The 24683-nt window shown below is 48.8% G+C and overlaps 1 protein-coding gene across 1 annotated transcript in view; it reads left to right on the top strand.

Moving 5' to 3' along the window:
- The window catches only part of EPHB1 (EPH receptor B1), a 348433-nt gene extending 325738 nt beyond the window's left edge, over positions 1 to 22695 (top strand). Inside the window, exons 13-16 of the mRNA XM_040965142.1 lie at positions 10741 to 10890; positions 16662 to 16855; positions 18370 to 18525; positions 21259 to 22695. Of these exons, the coding sequence (XP_040821076.1) occupies positions 10741 to 10890; positions 16662 to 16855; positions 18370 to 18525; positions 21259 to 21367 (609 nt within the window). The 3' untranslated portion in view covers positions 21368 to 22695. The remainder of the gene's footprint in view (positions 1 to 10740; positions 10891 to 16661; positions 16856 to 18369; positions 18526 to 21258) is intronic.
- The last annotated feature ends 1988 nt before the right edge of the window (positions 22696 to 24683 follow it).

Raw genomic sequence — 24683 nt, 5'->3', positions numbered from 1 at the left:
CCGCTCGGGAGTGCAAGCTGCTCACCTTTCCTCGTGGCCCACTCTTTGTTTTGCTGGAGAGTCCACCCCTTTGGTCATCAATGACTACCTTTTCAGAGTGAGCTGTGGAGTCTTCATTCCTTTATTCCCTTGTGGCTTCGAGGCTGGGCACTTGGGAGATGGAAGGGACCCCGGGTGACAAGGGCAAGGCTGACCTCCTAGAAATCCAGGAGTGAAGCAATGTGAGACCATGTGCTTACAAGCTGACAGCCCCAATATGATGGCATGAAACACCTTTGTCGTTGGATGTCGGATCCTGAGACATTGGGAGCACAGAGATTATCCCTTGGTATTGAAACAGCTTATATCCCTCACAACTTGCTTTATTCCACAGTCTTAAAGCAGTGATCATGATTCTGTTACTATTACAGATAACTATTGTTGCCAGAATATTAATTTGCTGTGTTAGTTATTAGTATTAGAAACTACTAGTAGTCAGTGTGTAGGGCACAGTCACCTAAACCCAAGTCAGATAATCTTTTGTTGATTTTTTTTTTTGCATTGAGTTTTGGGTCTCATTATCCTGTCACTAATCATGATCATCAATAACCCATAGAATTTGTGTTTTCACTATTCTCCGTGTTCCTGTCACATGGCACTCACAGAGCATGACAAGTGCCAAAAACTATGATGACAGGTGCTGCAGAGTGCAGGTGTTTCTCAAGTTTCCCAGCACTTACAAGAACATGGTTGAGTCTCAACCCAGAAAGCATGACTTGAACTCCCTTGCAGTACATTACCTTACCTCTCTGAAGTTCTGTTTCGTTACCCATCACTTGGGAATCATCTATTACACCTGGCCTCAATCGCGTGTTTGCTGCAAAGATCAAAGCAGAAATACTGTACTGAAAATGCCTTCATGATCTCTGAAGTCCCATAAAAATGAGAGAAATAAAAGTCATTACAGAAGCCGATGCAGTGGGATCATTAGTAAACGATTTTGAGTCTGAGTAAAATACTTTTGCTAGATTTGGAAAAGAAATCCATCCCAGCACTTCCATCCCACACACGACATGCTAACTATAATTAGCCGTGAGCAGGACTGACAATGTCCTTTCCTTTAATAACATAAATGGGAAGGATCCAAATATAAAAGGATCCCTACATGATGTGGAGAACAAACGTGGAGGGCCATGGGACCTATACGTAAACCCTGGTCTACTACTGATATCTATGCAACAGCCTGGGTGAGATACGCACTTGGTGAGACTTGGTTTTCTAGTCTACTAAGATGGGACTAGAACCCAGCTTTCGATATGCTGGTGAAGATTAAATATGTATGTGCCCAGCTGAGCAGTTGACGTCCTGTGGATTTTTCCTTGCCCCCTCTGAGGTGCCTGGTGAACAGGAGAGGAGCAGCTGGTTGCATTACCAGCTTTCTCAAGGCAGACTCACTCCATGCATGATCGGTGTTGGGGAAGATCAGCATTGTGTAGAAGTCCCGAGCTCTCCATAGGATCTTCTCCCAGGATATTTAGGTATTGACATAGATTGGTGCATGCCTCTTTAAGAGAGCCCCACAACAATGACAGCAAATACTGGCTGGTTCTGTGGTTTCTGGAACCGGAACGTTTTCTACTCTTGTTGGTTCACCAGGAGACAAAATGAAGACACTAAATGCATTTTCCTTGGTGTGAGGTTTTTATTTTTTGACCAAAGAGCCGGCACCCTGGACTAGATTTTTAATTTGGATGAAAGTGATCCCTGGATGACGTAGATACCCCCACGTCCCCAGGATCTTCGTGTGTAAGAGGAAACACAGCGTCCAGGGTTTCAGACTGCAGAGTCCTGTGGATAAATATACTGGGCACAATTGTAGGTTGCAATCACTTGCACTGCTGTTAATACATTTTTTTGTGAGATTCCGTGTTCTCCTTCAAATGTTTTCCCCCCTAGGCTCAGCTATTTTCCTTTGCAATTTTGCAGAATATTTTTTTGTTTTCAAAATGTGTGCATGACATTGCATGAAAAATGCTTGTATTAGGAGATTAGAGTCCATTCAGTCACCTTCAGGAAGCATACACTTCAGAGAGGCACAATAAATACTTAGGCTACCTGTGAATTTCACCTTCGTTTTCCTTCTTTCTTAAAACTCAAAGGACAGAAAGACAGAGACCAAAAGTAATATTCCATCTACCAGATTACTCTCCAAATGATCTCAACAGCCAAGGCTGAGCCAGGCTGAAGCCAGGTCTCCCAGGTAGACAACTCGTGGAGCCATCACCTGCTACCTCCCAGGGAAAACAATTAACAGGAAGATGGAATAGGAAGCCCGGCCAGGAGTCCAACCCAGACATTCTGGAAAGGGTTGTAGGCGTCTCAAACAGCCTACGCTGGTCCAAACCACTGGAGACCAGCAACTCTCGCAGTTTTTAGTAAGATCACATATAAAAGAGTCTTTTCAGAACATACACCTGAATCAAAAGAAGAGGGAAGATGCATGCGCTTTCCCTGGCAGCTGAATGTATCAGGTGCTGCTAGGGTGGTAGGAGAACTTGCTGGGCTCCAGGCCTCCACTCTGCTTCAGCTGCCACAGTTCCCCTCCTACCTGTTGTCAGCCTTGAACTTTCACCAAAGCTGCTTTGGCAGAGAGTTCTGCTGCTCTACGCCCATCAGCTGTGCTCCAGATGCTTCTGTCCCGGAGGCAACCACTATTGGGAAGACCACACCCAGTGCTGATCTCAAAAGAAGGTTCCAGCTTTGACTGCTTTGTGAGAAGTCAGGAGCTAGGAGAGTGTCTGCATCATGCTATATTTGCTGTCTGCATGTGAATTCATGATATAAAGGTCTTGGGCCAGGGCTGGCAGTGTGGTACAGTGGGTTAAATGGCAGTTTGCAACACCATTCCACATCATAGTGCTGGTTTCGGTCCCGGCTTCTCCATTTCTTGGCCTGCTCCATGTTTTGGGCCTTGGGAAAGCAGAGAAGGATGGCCAAGTACTTTGGTCACTGCCATTCATGTGGGAGACACAGATGGAGTTGTAGCCTCCTGACTTTGCGCTAATAAGATCTACTGTGTACAACCATCTGGGGGTTAGATGGAAGGTTTCTCTCTCAGTGTTTCTCCTTCTCTACCCGTCACTTTGTCTTTCAAAGAAAGCACTGTCTTCGGGGCTCTCATCCTTGTCTTTTCTGTAAGACTAGCCTCAAAATGGAAAAGCTTTATTTTGTCAGAGAAGTCTTGTAGATACCTGACCATTTGGCAAAGGAATTTAAAAATAAATTATTTGGGTAAAACTTCAAACAAAAATTTTTGATGATGAAATCCACACCAAGGAGCGAGTGTTTAGATGGTTGAAAGCCGTCTCTTCTGGTCTTCAGGGACTTGCAGTTCATCAGGTACTGCATCTAGCTGTCATGTCACTCTCATTACCTTTAATCTGGAAGCCTTAGGCTCCTTCTCTTTGTCTCTTCTACCACTGATTTTTTTTCTTTCTTTTTAAAATTCTTATTATTAGTTTCCATGATATGGTTTTGCAGTATACCATTGACTTAAAAAGGAAAAGAATACAGTCACCTTTCTTCACTCATGGACATTCCTGTTGGTTGCTGTGATGTTTTTGTAATTAGATTCAGGTCCTATGTTCTTGGCCATGACTCTGTCCTTCCTAAACAAGCCGACCGGGAGACCCTCGGGGATGTCAGCATGGATGACCTGGCACAGCTTGCCGCTTCCACCACATCCTAAGCAGAGTTGCTTCTCTTGGAAGTGTGTATGGAAGGGCACGGTGAGGCCATGCAAACACTGGTCCTCATCTACTCTCCTGCTCCATTCTTTTTTAATTGTCAAGATATTTGAATAACGTAAAACTCAAACTGGGTATCACAACTGAATGAAAATATATTTAGACATTGTTTGATTAGGCGGTAGTGCACAGTACACTTAAGTACATTTTTTATAACTTCCTGATAACCAAGGAAGTATTTGGGAAACATCATTTATCAAAAAAAAAATTCTAGAACAAATTTCAGGTGAACAAAACATACCTTGAAATGCACACGTATGTAGGTAATATCTAAACAAGTGATTTGATTTTATGAGAGAAGATTTAATGTAAAAATGTAAGTCATAAATAAATACAACAGGTTGAAACTATAAAGCTAATTATTGAAGTTGAACTGTTTTCATGTGTTACCAAGGGAAAAGTAGACCAACCACAAAAATCTTAAAAACAAATCTTTTTTTGTTTGCTTGTTTTCCACAACACAGTAAAGTAATAGGTGAAGGAAATGAACAGGCATTTTTCAAAAGAACAAATTCAAATGCCTAATAGACGTGAAAAAACGCTCGGGCTCCCTAGCAGTCAGGTAGATATAAACGAAAACAACAGCGAGGTTCCACCCAATTCCAGTGAGATTGGCCTAATTCAGAACTCTACTAACAACACCTGCTGGTATGCATGCGGGGAGAGAGGTATCCTCCTTGACTGTTGGTGGGAATGTAGGCTAGTACAACCACTATGGAAGTCAGCATTTAGAGTGCTAAGAGAACTGAAAATTGACCTGCTGTGTGACTTAGCTATCCCACAGCTGGGAATCCTACAGCACATGCAAGGCGAGGATTTGGCCACTAGGCTATTGCGATGAGCCTTCTGCTGCAGCAGATGCTTTAAAAATAGCACTTGGAGGACCTGTGATGCAGAGAGACCAGAAATGTGGGTGGTCCATATGCATGGGGCATCCAGGATTGCAGGGTGCGTAAGGGAGACGTGTCTGTCATTGAAGAGGAGAGACATAGGGGAGATTAAGCTTGCATTAAACTCAATGAGCCTGATGGCACTAACCCCACAGACCTGGACAGAGGGTCCCAAAAGGCTGAGTGGATACCAGCTTCCGCGTGAAGGTGCCAGCCTTCTCTGGAGGCAGCTCTTACCTCTCTCTGCCCTGCTGCCCACATTGCCTTTGAAGGTACAGCACTGCAAGGGATGATGGGAATGAAATTGGAGAATGTGGCAGGGACAGGAAGAACCCGAGAAATAAGGGAGATGGGAAGGAATGTCGTGGTGATCTACTGGTAGGGCCTGGGGCTCTGGGGATGTGCAAACAGATTGGCTATTAAAAAATAATGCTTGCAGTCTCTTGGGATGGGCTGCAATGACACTGGGAAACAAAACTCTAGGAAAAAAGGGCACAGCTCTTCCCATGTGTGCAAAAGCAATGATGACACAGGGATATGGCTCTGGAGGGTAAGAGCAGACAGCAGTGTCTTTGAGCCCTGGCTCTGACCTGTCTGTCCTCCAAAGGAACCTGATGGCTCGCTGCCCTCCCGTGAGCCTCCTGCTCTCTTGAGGGGAGGGCAGGTGCTTTCCTGCTCATGAGAGCCCTGCTATGTTGTCAGCTCCCCTCCCTGCTTTCAGTAGTCATCTTCTGGAAAAGCCTTGGGCCCAGTCATCTCCTAGGGCAGCCTAGGACCAGCTCAGCCCGCTGCCCTCCTCTGGAGCACCAGGAGCCAGGCCCAGGCTTCGGGGAGCGGACGGGGTGGGGTGGGGCGCAGGGGGAGGCTGCACAGGGAGAGGACCTGCCCACTGCTGCGTGGCCCCTGTGCTGATTAGCACCACGGGGTTCCCTGGACAGGCACCTGCTGGGGCAGAGACCATGCTGTTCCCTTTCTCTCTCCTGACCCCAGCCTGGTCCACAGAAGGAGGTGCCACCTGCCTGCTCATCAAATGAACCAAGGCAGGCAGTAGATTACTTTGCCCTTGTCCTGCCATCCTTTCTTTTTTGTTGTACACTAAAGCGAGGCTGCTTGATAGCAAAATATCAGCAACCCCAGAGCCCAGGCTTCCGCGGCTGTCTCGTGCATGGGTCGTCAAAGGCAGCTGGCTGCTGGCTCTGCCAGTGTAGTACTGTCACAGTGGCTGTTTAGTGAAAGAACAGGATTTTTTTGTTGTTGTTTCCTGTTGGGAAACGTCACCAAGTGGCTTCTGTGTTCTTCACACATGAAATACACACTATCATCCGCATATTTTTCGTTAATTTATGTCCAAATAGGCTTTTCTCTAGCTGCTGGAAAATGATGTTTGGGCTGCAATTACCATCTGCAGCATCTCACAGAAGGGTTTCAGCTCACACAGCGCTCAGGGGAGAGGCAGCTAGGAGCCCCCCGACTGTAAATCTTCCCATTTGTACTTATTCAAATCATATATTGTATTACTAGTGCAAAATACATGTGTCATTCATTTTGGAGGAGCAACTGATGCTTCAAGGAGCGCTTCAGGAACATGCTGTTTAGAAAGGGTTTGAGCTGCAGTCAACGCTGGGTGTCCCGGCTCCTAGCCCTTCCCTCCCTGGCTTGTGCCATCTGCATGACAAACTAGACCACCTCCTGCAAGTTCACCTGCTCCAACAGGCTGCTTCCCCCCTCAAAGTTGCCATTCTCTCTGGGTTGCATCATAATCCTTGGCAGGGTTGTAAATTACAGTGTCACCATCAAGATTGTGGCTTCTGGAGAGAAATAAGCAGCGGGGCCAGATGAACTCTTTTGGAAGAGAGAGAGATTGTTTTCATGCAAATTCCTCGCATCCTGGGGCACCAGGAACAACCTCTTTATTATATAGACTCAGTTGCAATTCAGACACCAGAAGCCGTTTCCACTGGCTGGTAGAATTTCCTGCCGCTCAGCGACGGACACTCTTTTAGGCAGGAACTTCTATTCCTTCTTGGCTGATGGAAGTCTTCTCTGGGGGAGGAAAAAAAATCATTCTGCTGATTGGGTTGAGGAAAATGGGTCAGTGCACTTTCGAAGTGCTTTTAAATCGAGGCATTCATTCTCAAACACCTTCATTTAGCATGCAGGGCGGGAGATGGTGATGGGGAACAGGAGGGGGCGTGTCATACGGATGCCCCCTGAGGGCCAGGCCATCTGTGCCTGAGCCACTCCACTGTGGGCTGCGAATGCCTTGCCCAGGCTGGCCATTCCGTCATGCCAGTCGCTGCTCTGAGGGAGAGCGCCCACCTGCCTGCTCCAGACCGCCCCTCAACATCCCATTCACTTCACTCTCCATTTCCTTTGGACACAGTCATGTGCTTGACCTTGGTGAAGCCAGTCTGCTGCCTTTTTATTTTCCTGTTTCATCACCTTAGATCTGTGGAGGTTTTGTGCAAGCTTGGGAAATACTTGCCCTGCCTACAGCTGCTCATTCTATCACCCACCTTGCCCATGGCCACCAGCCCTGCCCTCTGCATGCCCACAATGCCCACCCAGGGCTTACAAGCCTGGCTGCCCACTGGAGGCCCCTAGAGGAGTTTGGGATTTTTTTTTTAGTATCTTGGGTATTAGGAATGTAAGAGACTGGTGCTCTCCCACTGGTAGGTTTGAACATGTTTCCAATGTGGAGCCATGGTCATAACCCCTGGCTGAGTCCAGAGGATGCCCTGGCATCCCTCTCCACACAGCCATGAACAAAGATCAGCGTCACTATTCAAGAAGATACGTAACATAGTCCATGATTAATGCCCTGTACGTCTCTACCAGTGGCTCTCAACGTGTAAGCATCACCCTGGGAATTTGCTGGAATTGCCAATCCCCAGACCCATCCCCAGACTTTAGCTGCTAGGCTACCATGTTGGGCCCAATGCAGACTGGAATTTGAGAACTTCTGCTATGCACCATGGCATCCAGAGAGCAAGGCAGTGAGATGCCTGCTAATGCCCCGTGAAATGGGTTGAGGCTCAACACTGCCATGGCAGGCCCAGTGCAGTAGCCTAGTGGCTACAGTGCTCATCTTGCATGCGCTGAGCTCCCATTTGGGCCATTGTTCTAATCCCGGAAGCCCCATTTCCCATCCATCTCCCTACTTGTGTCCTGGGAAAACAGTCAAGAATGGCCTAAAGCCTTGGGAGACCTAGAGGAGGCTCCAGGCTCCTGGCATTAGATCAGTGCAGCTCTGGCTGTTGCAGTCACTTGGGCAGTGAATCAACAAACAGAATATTTTCCTCTCTGTTTCACCTCCTCTCTGTATATCTGACTTTCCAATAAAAATAAATCTTTGCAAAGAAAAAATGCCATGGCTACAGCAAGGGGCCAGGCACACAGTGGGTGCCACATGCTTGTATACCGCAAGTTGTAGACTGACTCAGGCTGGGGGACTAAAGGTCCCGACACGGAGATCCTCTACCTGTCCTCACATGGCTTGTCATCACAGTCACCTGCTGGCTGGGATGGGTGAGCCTGAGGATGTTAGGAGGAACCCAGGGTGAGGTGTCTGCCCTAGCTCATCAGCTTCTGCACACACACACGCACCTGAGTCGAGATGTGATGCATGTGAAGCAGAGGCCTTTTGAGCAGGTGAAGAATCTCTGGGCGGTATGACGATTCGACATAAAACTCCATGGGGAAGATCAGTGTGTAAACTAGACAGATGGGGGTCTAAGGCCTTGGACGCTCACACAGTCAGTTAGGTCTGGCCCTGCTGAGGGCCCTGCATGTGGGACAATTCAAAACCCAATAAGTCTACAGCTGCCAATTGTGAAGCTGATAATTCTAAATGCTAGAAATATCCAAATGGTCCCTGACAGAAAAAAGGTTTCCCACCCCATCTCAGAGTCTGAGTTGGGGAGGTGTGTCTACCTCCTGTCCTAGTCTCCGAGTCCTTTGGGTGCCCTGGCAACGTCCCCAGGAGCAAAAGGCAGGTCCGTGCCCTCAGCGCTCCTGGGGGAAGTGAGCCCTCTGGTGCCCTGGGACAGTGAGCCCTCTGGTGCCCTGGAGCAGTGAGCACTGCCCTCGAGCCTGGCGCCCGCCCGGGTAACACATGTCCATTCTGAGGATCCTCCCCTGTTTCTCCAGCACCCAGCAGAGCAGCCGCTCCTCCACACTTCCTCTCAGAGCACCTGAAGGTGGCTCCGAGAAGTGCAGATGCTCACCGTGGTTCCTCCCTGGCAGCAGAATCCCTCTGCCTTATGCACAGCATGGGGCACCGTCCTCTAAATGATCACCAGCATGGGCAAGGCAATGCTAACGGCTCACTGCTTGAAAAGAAGGGAGGTTTGAAATTCCAGCAACGGTGGTATCCTCATGTTCCCTGGATTTGAGCTTTCTTTGTTCCTGCCTTAGAGGTCAGAGTCTCCTTGCTCTTTGGCAAGTAGGAGAGCTAGGCATGACAAGCTGTCACATGTTTGTCCAGGGTGGCCCTTCTCGAAGGCTCGGCCACCTGCTGGGATGGAGGTGGTAGCGTTGACAGGTCAGGCTCCGTGTTCACTGAGGCCCAACTGCACAAGGTGGTGGGAGGGCTCCAGGCTCCTCGCCATGGGCTGGCACTGCCGCTTTGCATGCAAGAGGGAGACGCTCAACAGCTGTCCCCGACAGCCCCTGGGGTCTGCTCCAGACTTGGCAGCAGAGGACACTTGCGCACTCCCAAATCGCCTCTTTGAAATTCAGAAGAGCCACACTTCCATTCCCCCTTCCCCTTCTAGAGGCAAACCCACGTGGAAGATGAGCAGGCCGGACGCGCCTTTACTCTCAGGCAGGCCTGCACTGCCAAGTTTTCTGTCTCTCACTGTCGTGCATACTGACAAGTTCTCACTGACACAGATGATCTGCTGCTTTCCCCCAACACACACACACACACACAGAGTCACATCCGTTAAACTCCCACTCCTCTGACCTTGCTTAACCCAGGCGTGCTGAGACACCAAAGTCCCCTGACTTTGTTTGGGGAGCCCAGGTAATTCAAGGTGTGGCCATGACCCCTCAGCCAACAGAGACATTTGACATTTGGAATGGGGTCTCTGACCTCCAGCATCCCCAGGGGGACATCTCCCATCCTCTTCCCGGCATGAAACCATGTAGCTGAAACCCGTCAGAACTCTCACACTTGGGAGATGCTGAGGACAGCGTCCCAGAGGGCTGTGCACACCAGCCTGCCCTTCAGGCGCTGGTCACGCTGCCAGCATCTGAGTGGAGGACATCCCTGCCAATGGAAGCCTGCCAGTGTCCCTGGGGGAATCAGGGCCATGTTCTTGGCAGCAAGCTGGAAATCTGCCTTTGCTGGGCAGGTCTAGGCCAGGTTGCCTGCCTTCTTCCTAGATCCTGATTGGACAAACCAGGTACAAATATACCACGCAGGCCATCCTCCCACAGTCCCCTGCATGGACATTTTTAAGACAGTTTTTCCTAGTGTCTACCATGTGTCTTTAGAGCTGTGGGTATGCTGGAAGTATGGCCAGCACAAAAATAGCCTCCCTCAGTGCAGGCAGGGCACTGAGGAGGGTGAGATGGGAGCTGTCAGTGCAGCCACTACAGTGAGTAGTCCCGGCACGGGGGAAGCATGGTGGGGCTGGAGTGAGTTGTCCCGGCACAGGGGAAGCATGGTGGGGCTGGAGTGAGTTGTCCCAGCGTGGGGGAAGTATGGTGGGGCTGGTATTTGGCATCACACATTATAAATGAGGGTTGCATTTGCCCTAGAGAGTGCCTTCCTTTAATTCCTGTAAGCAGTGCTCATGCTGGGCCAGCCATACCCTGCTCTCTGCTCACCTGCCTGTACTTCCCTCTAGGAATTCCGACTTCACCTGCCACAGATGGCTGGCAGTGCCCAGCCTCTCTCTCATGCCTTACCTTCACATATGCCTAGCTAACAGATGACCCTCCCAGAGTCATCTGTCCACGAAGTGTACACCATCCTGGCTCTCCCAATCCACCTGATGAGGAGTGCACACCTTATTATCACCTGTTTTCAGTCACAAGCAACTTTCTCTTTCTTCCAGGGAGGGAAGATCCCCGTGAGGTGGACAGCTCCAGAGGCCATTGCCTACCGGAAGTTTACTTCGGCCAGCGACGTCTGGAGCTACGGGATCGTCATGTGGGAAGTTATGTCCTTTGGAGAGAGACCCTACTGGGATATGTCCAATCAAGATGTGAGTGTCCTGGCCAAGGGTTAACTTCCACAAGCATCCAAACAATAGATTCCCCCATCCCCTTCCCCAAATACACACAGTGGCTAGCCAAGTACCCCAGAATCAGGGCCTCCTAATCTGAACTTGAAGTGTTCAGGGCAGGGAATACATGAACCCCCTTGATATAGATCTGCAGTAATGCAAGAACCCAGCATAGTGAGCAAGTCCAAGTCTCAGGGTGCCCTGGGCTGCAACCTCTCCCTTAACTCCCAGAGGTAATGGGCTGATTCTGAGTAGCCATGAGGCCCAAACTGAGCAGGAAAATCCTATTCTCTACCAGCGTCATGTCTCTCTACCAGTGTCATGTGCTCCTCACCATGCGTGGCAGCATGGTTTGAGAGCCAGGGCTTGGGTACCTACCCAGTTCTGCCTTTGGCAGCTTTGTTGGATTGCTTGGGATGTGCAGTTCTCAGCTGTAAATGGAGGAATTGCCAATGCCTTTCTTCCCGGAATGCATGTGATTCCCAGGTCCCCTATTAGTAATAGGAGACCCAGAGCAGCCCCCTCCAAAGCTGTCTGTGTCTGCAGGGGGTCTTCAGCACCCATGCAAGCCTAGTACCCTCAGGGGACAAAGTTGGGAAAGGAAAGAGAAAGGTCATTGGGATGCCTTCGGTGAGGGAGCTTTGGGGTGGGAACCTTTTGCTCTGTGATTCCCAAAGGGTGAGAAGCCTCTTGGAGATGGTAGGCTTTGATGGGTTGCAAACGGAAGTCCTGCCTGGGTTCTAGCAGTGTCTTTGACCTTGTGCCATCCCCAGGGCTCTCTCCATTTTTCTGTAGCAGAAATGATTATCATTTGCCAAGTGCAGACATGTGTTCTCCACTTGGTCTTGCTATCGCCACAGGAGGCAGCGAGTACCTTCCTCAGTCCATAAGATGGGCTGTCCTCAGCCCAGAGCTGGCTCCATCCGGGCCCCAGCTGTACTAGAAGCACTTGTGTGCCTGAGTAGACTCAGAGACTCCAGCCAGCAGGTGACAGTTGAGAAAGGTGATGGTTTCCATTGAGATAGCAGGAGGAAGGGTCAGGGTGCCTCTGATCAAGACTCCTGGGCACACAGCTGCATCCTTACCAAGCAAGATGGCATCGCAGCCTCTCCTATCTGTCCATTCTACACCTCTGCTCCTCTAGTGTGTCAAATCCATGAACTGTGGACTTGATGCTGAGGCCGCAGCCTGGCTCCATCCATGCCGTCTGCTAGCTGAGTAAATAAACACTACCTGAAGAAGGCAGGCCTAATTTGTCCTGCCCAGAGACCTTAATCCGATTAAGAGCAATACTGCACACACAGAATGGATTACAAAATTGACAGGCAAGATTCGACATTCAAGATATTCTTAAGTTGACGCTGAAAACAAATAGAATTTCTGATATTAGACTTTCAAAACGCCCCCATCCTTCATTCCGTACCCAGGCATCGCTTGCTGACTTCTGCTGTGCGCTGCTGCTGTGCCTGTGTTCTGCAGGGGTTCGTGGTCCAGTGCCAGGAACACTTGGGGTGGCAGTGGTGGGGAAGGCTTCCCAGAGTGTGTCATCTGAGCTGCGTCTCAGAGGGAATAAAAACACCTGTAAAGCGGCAGTTCTTTCTGTTTTGGTGTGTGTGTCTGAAATAAAACCTCCAAGCAGTGTCCCAAGTGCATGTAACAGGAAGTGACTCCGTGCCCATTCAGAAAGTGCCAAGGGGGCGGGGGCACCGACAAGAGGGGCTCGCAGCAGCTCAGCTGCAGCCTGGCTCATCAGAAAGCAGCGAAGTGGTGGCGGTAAAGGATTTTGCAGATGACAATTGAAAGGCTTTAAGAAAAAGAATTGCAGAGGCAAGTCGGAGTGCTGGTAATTGGGCTTCCAGAGCCCAGGAAGGTCTTTGAACATGAACAGAGAGTTTGTCAGCCAGAGAGAGCAACTTGGAAGTTGTGCTGCTTGGATCTGATTGACAGAGATAATGAGAGTGGCGGTGTCTGTGGAGAGGAGCTGTGGCTGCACTGAAACATCAGAGCTCAGCTTAACCCCCTGTGCCCTGGTCCCTCCACTGCGCTGAGCTCCTCCACTCGCTTCTCCCCAGTGGAAGGTCGAGTAGACACCACTCGCAGTCCAGTGCACTAATAGGACACATGTGTCTGCGGGCAGCCAGAAGAGTGAAGGGAGGGGCTGCTCTGTCCCCACAGGTGCTCCAGTCACTTTCTCCTGCACCTGAGGCTATCCAGGAGCACCCAGCCACACCAGCCCTACTCTGACTGTCTCTGGGACAGAACAGAGACAGCCCCTACCCACTCCCATCCCTACCCCTGTGGGTCAGCCCCAAGACATTTACCTGCACTGATCTGGCCACTGGGACAACTGGAAGACCTGCTGCAGACCTTGTCATGCAGCTCACAGGTTCCTGGGCTTGTTCTCTCACGCTTCCTACTCTCTGGAAATGGCCGGTCATCTCCTTCTAGCGTCCAATCTATTCAACGTTCATTTAGCACTTCCTGTGATAGACCCCGAATCCCTTCCAGTTTTCAGTGCTGCCCAGTAAGACACCCTGTACTGACAGCATAAGGTGAAGACTTTCCAAGCAGTGCCAGGGTGGCACTGGTGTTTAAAGCCATCATATCAGAGATGCTTCTCTATGATTGCTCCCTGTTCTCTATACCTGCTCTGGAGGCAGATGCAACAGAGAATGATCCCAGGGTCCCATTAGAGGACCAAAAGTATTTTTTTGATATAGTGATGTTTTCATTTGACTTTAAGTTATAGATACTTGGAAAAACTAGAAAATATTAGGGTCCTTAAAAGGAGAATAAATATCTCCAAAGGCAAAGTACCTCAATCAAAGAGGAGCAGATAAACACACCAATTAATGACCTAGACATCTTTTCTTTGATGTGGAAGAGCAAGGACTTGCTTTTTACATGTGTGCCAAAAGCATCTGTGCTTCAAGTAATAGCGACAAAATTGTCTCATAGAAATAGCTAGCAGAGTAAGTCTCGTTTTGTAAACATGAACGTGGGAGGGGGTTCCCATGGCTACAGCAACTCCCCGAAAGGTGAGAAATGGAGATGGGATATTTCCCCCCAAAACATTATGCACCAGCACTCCCACAGTACCCACTGATGGCTGGCTTCCCTCCCGACCAAGACGCTGTCCACTTTAGACATGGCCATGACGACAGCCTCTATGCAATGTAGATTTTTAATCCCAGTCTCCATGGTGCTCAGCTCGCAGCTCTCTGGTTCCTTGAATTGAGGGAACAGTGTCTTCTGTGTGGATTCAGGAAGTCAAGGGACTCTCCTAGCATTCTATAGTTGGAAGGAACTGGAAATAAGGTTGGATCTGAACTTGGGTTTCCAAGGTCAATGCTCTTAATCATCATACTGTGTTTTCACTAACACAGCCATGTGGGTTTGTGCACTTACTTGTCTGACCAGCCTAGGAAAGAGGAGCTCGGCGCTCTTTGATGTCTTCTTCAAAGAATGGAAGGACATCCAATAAATAGAGAGGATGCAAAAATAAGTACCAGGGCCATCTTCCAAAAAATCCCATGGAGTGGCATGCAGGATACACAGCCAGGTGATGCGATGCTGCAGTAGGTCTAGAGCTCCCAGCAAAAGGTCAGCAGGTGCAGTGGGTTCTTGGATGTCCTACTAGGAGAGCTGGGGTCAGCTGTCACACCAAGGCGCTGTGCTCCTGCAGAAGGACCCTGACCCCAGTGCTTTTTGTTGTTCTAGAGCAGGTGAAAGAGTTGAATGTTAATGCTGAAAAGCAGTGTTCAGGGCTCTAGCATCCATCAGTGTGGGCAGCTATGTAAATCACCCAGGCGTATGCATGTAACACATAGCTGCTTTGAATTGGAAGACTTTGGGCAGCCCCAACCCCATGAGAAGTTGAGTCTGGACCCAACCTCTTGTGTCTGCACAGTGAGTAGAGGCCAGGAAGGAGCTGGACAGGGTGCAGGCTGATGAGCCAAGCTGCCCATTCTCTGGGAGGTCTCAGCTGACTTCCAGGCGCTCTTTTCCATGCCATGAAGATATCAAGCAACTCCAGGGCTGTTCACCTGGCTGGAATGAGCATGGCAGCCCCAGAGAGGCCAGGGGAGGTGGCTTTCAAGATATTCCAAGCAGCAACTTCAGGCACCCCTATGAACTATCCCAGCCCTGCCTTGGATTAGCTGTGTTCCCTCTGGCAAGTTTCTTCACTGCTCAAGCTTCTGTTTCATGGGGTGGTGGGGGAGGCAAGTGGAATAGGGTTCAAATGCCCTCCTCAGAGAATAGCAGGGAATTTGATTGACAACGATTTAGAGGAGATAAAAAAAATTGTCAGCACAAGACATTGTTCAAAACCAAATCTTCCCAGTCACTGTGTTTTTTTTTTTTCGTTTAGCATAATAATAATACTGGTGTGGTGTGTGTGCTTGTTATTATTATTTTTTTTTACCATCTTGAATGGAAGGAATAATACACCTTGATTTTCCCTAATGACTTTAGGTTGTATTATCTCCTGGTCCATCTCATGTCCTATGTACTGTGCATAGAAATTGTAGAAAATCATCACTTTTTGGCCAATTTACAAAGTGAAAAAAAAATCGGTTGAAATGAATCTGATTATTTTAAAGCAGAAGCAAAACACCAGAAAATCCCCATACTCTAAATTATTCCCTTTGTATTTTAAGTGTTTAATATAAAATCAATGCGTGATCATTACAGACAATCAAAACCACACACGCGCGGAAAGCTCGCCTTGAAGAGCATTCCTGTTTGTGCCATTAACTCCACAGTACATGAGGTCTTTTCTATGCGTGTGTGTAATTGTTGGGTTTTGTTTTGTTTGGAATTTTGTTTTATGCAAAGGCAGGATTATACCATACCTGTAGTTACACAGCCTGATCTTTTTATTTTTTCCCCAAATACCACAAGGTGAGCGTGTTTTCATTTCAATAGACAATTTTGAGCATCACTTTAAGCCCTGTGTTGACGTCCAGGCCTTCCATTGTCTTATGGGCGTCCCATAATAAGTTCATGTTTGGCACTGGACCATTTAAAATAATTTTTTTCTCATGCAAAAAAAAGCACAGATCAAATATAATTAACTCAAATGAATTAGAAATTAAGAAGTAAATTATGGAGCAATACAAAAACCCCCAAATCAGAGTACTTACAGATCCTAAAATCTTTACAGAATTATGTCCTGGAGTGCGAAAAGTAAAATTAGCAAAGCCTGATGGGAAGTTTTGGAATGCCTTGTTGTTCTCACCATTATTGTCAACCTGAGCTAAATGTTCAACCAAATGATTTGCCACCCATGTATAAGTTGAGGAAATAATACACAGGAGGTGTCCAGATTCCCCTGACCGGGGTGCCTGAGTGATCCCCACTCTCCTCTTCTCTTGGGAATGTAAGACTGAAGCTGCCATATTGGAGATGACCCTTATACGTAGTAGATTCACCATAGGCTTGCATCGCTGCTGGAATTACAGGCTGAATTGAGTCCTTAGCTGTTTTCAAGATGGAGGTTCAAGTCACTCACCAGCTCCCTGTTCAATAAGTATGTACCAGGGTTTAGGGTGTGCCACGCCCTTTGCCCACAGCAGGAGCTCCAAAGCGGGCAGTAAGATATGTCATCTGCTTTCTGTCTGTGATCTATGGGGAAAGCCAAGTACACAACTCCCCTACCCACCAGAGGAACCCAAGGGAGTGCACTGTGAGTGACTGGCTTTTGACTCATTGCCCGCCACCACCTGTCCTCTTGTGTATCATTGTAGGTGATAAATGCCATTGAGCAGGACTACCGGCTGCCTCCTCCCATGGACTGCCCCGCATCGCTACACCAGCTCATGCTGGACTGCTGGCAGAAGGACCGGAACAGTCGGCCCCGCTTTGCAGAGATTGTTAATACCCTAGACAAGATGATCCGGAACCCGGCAAGCCTCAAGACTCTGGCAACCATCACCGCCGTGTGAGTCCAACAAAAGGGGACGAGTGCTGGGAGGTGTTGCTGGTTTGTGGTCAAGGCGTGGCTAGCAGCTTTTTTGTTTTTTGCTAGTAAGACACAGGATAGAGTAATAAAACTCACCCCACACTCTTCCCTAATTAGCCCTCTCTTTAAAATGTTCCTGGCCTCCAACACAGATACCATCTTTAGGCTGTTGTTAAGTCATCCACCTGAGTTTCCACCTCCCTCTGGCTTCCACTAGACTGGACGCTGGGCACTGCAGTAGTTGAGCCCTGTCTAAGCTGATTAATAATTTGCTCTGTTCATAGATAGTGCTTCCATTATCTTAACCACATCAGTACTCTAGGTAGGTGTAGTGGAGCCCTGGAAAACTTATTGGCATGGGGCAAGGCAGTTGGATGGATTATGAAAGAACATGCATTTATCTAATTATCTTCCCAACTGCTGTAGAACAAGTAAGACAGATGTAGGCCCTGCCCTCATGGGATTAATAACCATGCAAGAGGTGCAAAATCCAGCCCTTAATGGCCACTGTGGCATGGAGATGCATAGATACTTAATCTACTAGCAATGAAGCATTCCTGATGAGAGCTGAAGGGCAAGGATGGCGTTAGGAGGAAGAAAAGAAAGATGAGAATGAACGGACAAGGGTTCCAGACTGGGGGTGCAACATGAGCAGAAGTTGGAAGATCGCAAGGCCAGAGCCAGTGTGTTTGTCTGAGGCTATTACAGCTGGGACTGGGTGAAGGCCAGACCAGGTGGAGTCTTGTGGGCAGGGCAAAAAAAAAAAAAAAAAAAAAAAAAAAGCAGGGCTTGCTTTCCAGAACTATGAGCATCCAGTGCAAAGATTATGTCAGGGTCAAAGTGAGGGCCACTGGCAGTTCTAGCCTGTGTTGGAGAAAGAGCATCCAGCTACCGTAGGTCCTTTACAGGAGACCGCTGGGCTAATCAAGATTGGAGGAGAGGAAATCTAGTCACAGAAGTGGCTGTGGGAAGAAATGATGAGTATGGACTACTTGGGAGGTGGAATCTTCGTAACTGGACCGTATGTGGGAGCTGAGGGTGAGAGAGATGTTGTGACAGCACTTTAATTTCTGGGTTGGACACCTGTGTCTACCTTGAGGCTGTGGCAGAAAAGGTTGGTGGTCTACTACCACCACCAGGTTAGATGTTTTTTTTTGTCAAGTAGCTATTTGACCAAAGAGGACAACAGGAACATTGATTTTAAGCAGCAGGCCATGCCTCTGTATGGTGAGGTTCTTAGAGTTCAGATCATAAAGGCACCAGAGGACTTCTCCTTTTGTCCGTTTGCTTGTCTGTGTAGACTGTGACAGTGATCAGAAGCCCAGGGTCTGGCCCCTTGGCTCGAGAAGTCAATGGAGAATTCTGTAAGAGAGGAATGGCTCCCTCTTCATCCTAATCCCAACAAAGATACTGTCTTGAATGAAACCGACAGGTCAGCCCAAGATATGGCTCTGCCCACCAAGGTTACCTGCTCCTCCCATCTGTTTCTGCAGGCCTTCCCAGCCCCTGCTCGACCGCTCCATCCCAGACTTCACGGCCTTTACCACCGTGGATGACTGGCTCACTGCCATCAAAATGGTCCAATACAGGGACAGCTTCCTCACTGCCGGCTTCACTTCCCTCCAACTGGTCACCCAGATGACATCAGAGTAAGTGATGGGTGTGGTTTCTTCCCTGCCTCTGCAGATAATGAGCCCCCCCCCCCATCATTTCTAGAGCTCCTCCTCTCTATGGAACCACCCCTCAAGTAGGGAAGACCTGGAAAAGATGGACAAGTGGGAGATGGGAAGTGGTAGCAGGCAGAGATGCGTCCTGCGTCCAAATGAGAGCTCTTCAAAGTCATGGCCATATGTTACTTGCCTGATAGTGAGGCTCTTCCTCATTTCATTTTTTTCAAAATGAGTTCATCAGAGGACCCCTCCAGACAGGACACACACAGCCAGCTGGCCAGCACCTCTGCCCAGAGCAGGGAAGCAGTGCCCTGGCTCAGCAGCAGCAGCAGCCAGTTGTGTGGGATGCTTGTCCTCATGCTTGTAAATAAGCACACATTCTCTCCCTCCCCGCAGAATTATTTACCAGCCTGCTGCTCCTGCAGGAGTCTGAAGGAATACACAGAATAAAATTATGCAAATAAGATGAGAGCCAGGAAGGGTCTTAAAGTGCCACACCATCCCAATGATTTCCCCAAAAATGCTCTCCCCAGCACCAGTGGTGGGAAATGTTAACGGGATCGCCTTGGGAATAAAAGGTACCCTGATCAAGTACATTTGGGAAATACTGTGCCCTTTACCACCTTCTTGGAGATTCACTGCTCATGTTAGCATTATAAAGGCCAGGAGAAATTCTGGAATAAAGAAACCCATTTAAAATTAGTAAATACCATGGAGCCATATTTTTTGAGGGGCATGGTTTTTATGGAACTGTCGTTTGGGAAATATTTACCTAGTTCTCCACCTTCTGCCCAGCAGATTCTGAGACGATGAGGCATCGGGGCTCCTTGGCAGCAGAGCTGCGGCTCCATGAGCTTTTCTGACCGTCAGCTCAATGTTCTGTTACCCGTTCAGTGCTTCCCATTTTTTCCACACACTTGGAATCCCCTGGGAATGTGTATAAACTTCTGGTGCTGGGTTCCCACTCCCAGCCTTTTTGACGAATGGGTTTGCTGTGAGTCCTAAGCAAGCTCCCCTGATTCTAACGTGCATCAAAGTGTGGAACCACTGGAGTCAAGTGGACAAGAGTAAGGTTTCATCTTCTGCACTCATATAAACTCAGAAAAAATCAGTGCCATGGACCCAGTACACACACACACGCACACACGCACATAACCAGCCCAGGGCCCTGTAGTGTGCACGCACACACACACACACACACACCTCTCCCCCTAAAGTTACTCCCTGGGTCTGGGAATAATCTCAGATGATAGAACAAGGAAACAAAAGAAAAGTCAAACTGAAAATTAAGGGATTTACTTCAAAGTAAAACATGTCTGCATGCTATTGAGCAATTCAGTTTATTTCTTGAGAGAAAAAAGATGGGAAAAAATGAATATGAGCAAGTCAATAAAAATGGATTGTGGGACAATTTGTGAATTCAATATTCAACATGTGCTGAAAAGACATGGGCAATTGGACAATCTCAACTAGATACATTGCCCTTAAGGAGTTGACTACCAGCTGTCGGTGATGGTAGGACAAGAAAGTGGATAGGAAGCCAGCCCAAGCTGTAGGGGACCGTTGGATCAGGTAGGCCATGTATTAAGTGATGGGTGGAGCTGGGGTCAGAGGGCTTTAGGGTAAATTTATCCAGCACCTTAGAAGAGTTGAAAGCTGCCTTGTAGAGACACTGATAGCCAGATAGTCTTATACTTGAGCCCTGAGTCCACCACTGCGTACTCACTGTGAGATCTTAAGCACATTACTAAAGTTCTCTGAGCCGTGCTTGACTTGTCTGCGAATTTGCAGGCAATGGCAGTGCCCCTCTCCCTGGTTGGTCATGGAGGTAAATGGGAGAGGACACACAGAACATTTGGTCCATTTCCTGCCTGCAGGTTGCACAGCAAGAAATGGTTGCTTGCCAAATTTTTCTGATCATTGACTTTGTAGTAGTTTGTCCATTTTTATGAAATGCTTCCTGTAGTTTGGATGAGATGGTATATGGCACTTCAGAGACGCTCAGGTGGTTCCTGTATGTTATGAACTAAAGAAACATGCAAGCATCTCCCCAAGGTCAGGTGTAATCTGTGAAACTTGTTCATGTTAATACAACTCAAAGAGAAATCCAAACGAGCCCCAATCCCAGGCTTACTCCTCAGATTCTTGCTTGGGCAGATACTTTAAAGTTATTTTGAGATCACCCTTCTTAAAAAATGCATGACATTAAAATTCAAACAGAAGCAGAAAATGGCAACTCAGGGGAAAACATCAGAAGGCCAGGCAAGCCCCATATCTGTTCAGTCTCAGTGGGGGATCACTAATTTAGGCAGAGTACCACAGAGCGAAACTCCAAGGACTCCCTGCACTCCAAGTGTTAGAAGAAGCCACACAGCAAACTTCCAGTCCATGGCAGGTCATGGCCAAAGTGAAAAGGCTTTTCTCCAGAACCTGCAGACAGAGCACACACATCCAGAAGCAGGCACAGGGCCTCCAGGATCATCTGAGCTGGAGGAGACTTTAGACACGAGAGCCATGGCACAGGGGGGTATGTGAAATGGAACAAGGGAATATCTAACTGGGAGTTGGCCAAAAGCTTGGGAGGACCCAAGGCAGCTGGTCTTGAACCCTTTGGACAATGTCAGCAGGACCATGCCTTTGGCAATGAGTTTGAACCTTGGGAAAGCTTCCCTGACACTAACATGACTTCTTCTGTGCCTTTGTCCATCCTAGAGACCTTCTGAGAATAGGGGTCACCCTGGCAGGCCACCAGAAGAAGATCCTGAACAGCATTCATTCTATGAGGGTCCAGATGAGCCAATCACCCACAGCAATGGCGTGAGAACTCCTGTTTTTCTTGGGGAGGCAAGGAAGGAAACGGACAAAAGGGTCAAGGGGGCAGTAGAGGTCTGACACCACGGAATGTGCTGGAAGGTCCAGGCTTCGCAGCGGAGGAGCACATGTCCATCGGTGAAGGCGAAAGCGGGTGGACCTGCGGCTGAGAGGCAAGCTTGGTTCCTCAGTGACGGAAGCATGTGTGAGACGCTGTGGGAAACCAAATGTATCCTGGTAGAACTCCGAAGAGGTGACATTCAGCGGATGTGAAGACAAAATAATATGCATCAGGGTGGGGTGGGGAAGGGGCAAGCACTGAGCCCCCACCCCTGGGGGCTTGGCAGCATCCCTGTCGGCAGGAAGAAGGGAAGGAGGTGGAGGGAGGAAATCCAAACCGTGGCCCATTTTCTTCCCCGCCAATGACATTCTTTTCTTTTCTCCTTCCGCTCTCCTCCCCCGGAGCCCGTCCCTCTGCCCTGTCCTCTCTCCCTTTGCCCATCACGCCGGAAGCATCTCCAAAGCTGAACCCAGCTCCCGAGTCTCCACATGTCGTTCTGCCAGTTGCCAGAGGACGTTGCTGACCATTGCATGGGGATCAAACCAATTCAATTAATGTCTTCATATTGAAGAAGAGATGTACCTTCAATTGAAAACCTTGTTTTTCTTTTGTTTGCATTTTCTGCAAAAAGGAAAAAAAAACACACATTGGAAAACAAAAACAGAACAGAAAAACCCGTTTCTGTGTGCGAGAGCACGCTGTGTGTGTCTGTGTTTTACAATGACTGTGCTTGTGCCGTAACAGATGCAAACAAGAAAGAAGAGCGGGGACGTCTTTGCCCTGGCGATCCAAAGGGGCCAGAGTGTGCTGGTGGTTGGCCAGGGTGGCCCCTCGGCTCCTTGGGACGAAAGGAGAGGGGCAACTTAAGAATTTGCAAATTCAGAGAAGAAACGGGAGCGGTTTGAACTGGGTGCAGTGCGGGCCGTTGTGGAATGATTCTGACTGATTCCTTACTCTTGATGTCATCAGAAGACGGGAGCGGGAAAGCGTTTCTGGAGAACGTTCTTGCACATCCCTGGGGTCTGCCATCCAGTGGGGGAGGGGAGAGTCCTTCTTGCCTTACCTTGTGGACTGGCGTAAGCCGCGTGGCATTCGAGGAATGTTTCAGACCTGTCTGTGTTTCTCTTTACATTCCTTATTGTACCTCATTGTTCAATTCACTTTTGTAAATTCCACCTAACATTTAAATATTTTTGATTTCTCCTTTTACCTTAATCTCCTTGCTAATTTTATCTGTCTAATTAAAATGAGCAGAAGCATGTCTGGTTTACATAGAATGGCGTTAGAGTGTGTGTCGCTGGACTTGGGTAGCTTTCTCCTTTCTGCCCCCGACCACTCTGTGGAGATAGGTCTTCCCTACTCTCCTTCTCTGTCTTTCCCCTAACATGGGAGAGAAGAGAATGTCCCTGAACCCATGGCTGCCAAGAAGAAAAGTAATTCGACTCCCTGACACTGATGTGATGCCAAGGAAAAGCTTGAATAAACAGGAGGCGTCAGAAATCGTGCAGTTGCCAACAAGGCACGCTCAGCCCCTGTGAGTTTACATGCTGCGTTTGAGATGCTCACCCCCAACCCAGTTGTGTATAAGGCACTGCAGCCGTTCATACTGCTTGCCTGTGCTGTGTCTGTGAACGTGAAGTTGGAGGTGAGAAGGATCTTAGCCAAAAGGCCGAGAAGCGATGAAAAGCCATGGTTCTCAAGCAACTTCCCTAACAGCTATTTTACGCAGCAGCATCCCTTCTCCCTGGTTCCGGGTAACCTTGGCCTGAAGTCACTAGCCAACTTCTGATAGCAGGAAGCCTGTTCTTTGGGTGCAGTTCCAACTCTATAGAGCTCACCTTCAAGCTCCCCCTTGGACATGACCCTGTAGCGCCAGAGATGGACACGCTCCTCAGCAGATTCATGTGAGTTTGTGAAGAGCCCAGTCCAGGCAGGCGGGTGGAAGACAAAGATCGTCTTAATTGCTTACCAATTCCACGCACAATTTACTAATTACTCTGAAGACCTCAGTTCATGAAGTGTCTTACAAGCCTAGGCAATTCGCTTAATCTACTCTCAATTTTCCACAGGAATGAATTTGAATCAGTCACCACGTTCCTCAGGCCGCATCCTGTGAGCCACACCCTCACTGTATCCCCCTTGAGGTCAATCCACCTTCTGGTCATGGAATGAGCAGGGTCAAGATGAAAGTCATGTCAAGCCCTTTGATTTGGTGTTATCATAGAAGCTCAGGAAAGCATGAGGCATTCAGAGCCAAGGCCAGGGTTCTCAAGGTACAGACCTCAGCTACCCTGCACAGCATGGGATCCCGAGCTAGCCCAAAGGCACAGTGGGAATGAGCTGGAGAGCAGGGATGCTTGAAGGGGAGCCGCAGGTAGCAAGATCTCACACCTCACCTCGAGCAGTGGGCCCGGCCCCCGTGAACTTCAGTTCCCTCATCTGCAATCCAGGAAAGGAGAGCAGCCCCAAGTGAAGAGGACCTGACAGCCCCGGGTGGGTTCTCCACGCCAGGCACTTTTCTGCACATTTGTTGTACATGCACTTCCTTTCTCGGCGTTATCTTGGAGAAGAGAGAAGGTACTTCTTTATCCCCTGGTGTTCTGTTTGTTTAAACCAAGAGACAAAGACCCTTCCCAGGTCACTCCAGGGAGCATTTGGGATTTTGATGCTGGCCATATAACTCCCTGTGGTGTACTCTGGCATCCCCAAAAGGAACTACTCCAATGTAGACCCCTCCTTGGGTTTCTGACTCGAGTGCCAGGCCTGGCACTTCTCGTGGGTTCCCAGGGAGTGCTCCTGCTGCGGTTCAGGGGCCACAGCTTGAGAAGCCACCTCCCTGCACCACTTAACTTCCTGAGGCCAAATGGTAAAGCCCCTGCTGCTGCTGGAGATGCCCAAGGGGAGGAGAATGACCCATCTTGGGCACGAAGTGATGGTTGGAGTCCTGTGTGCTTTAGCTGCCGGGGGCATTCCCCACACCAACCAGAGTGCTGCCTGAGAACACTTCCCTCCCCCTTCCATGGAAGCATGCTGCCTCATCACCGGGCAGAGTCCTACCTCTCTCAGGAGCACACTGTTTGAGGCATGCATTCGGCCTAGGGGCTAAGGTGCCTCCATTCCATAATAGGGTGCTTAAGTTCAATACTTGTCTTCACTTTAGGTTCTAGCTTCGTACTAGGGCAGACTCCAGGAAGGACAGCAGTGATGGGTCAAGTACTTGATTTCCTGCCACCTACATGGGAGACCAGGGTTAGGTTACCAGCTT

The sequence above is a fragment of the Ochotona curzoniae genome, unplaced genomic scaffold, assembly GCF_017591425.1.
Source record: "Ochotona curzoniae isolate NIBS_2020 unplaced genomic scaffold, NIBS_Ocur_1.0 contig_1302, whole genome shotgun sequence".
Classification (NCBI taxonomy): Eukaryota; Metazoa; Chordata; class Mammalia; order Lagomorpha; family Ochotonidae; genus Ochotona; species Ochotona curzoniae.
Note: the sequence above shows the minus strand (reverse complement) of the source record. Positions and strands in the feature narration are given on the sequence as shown.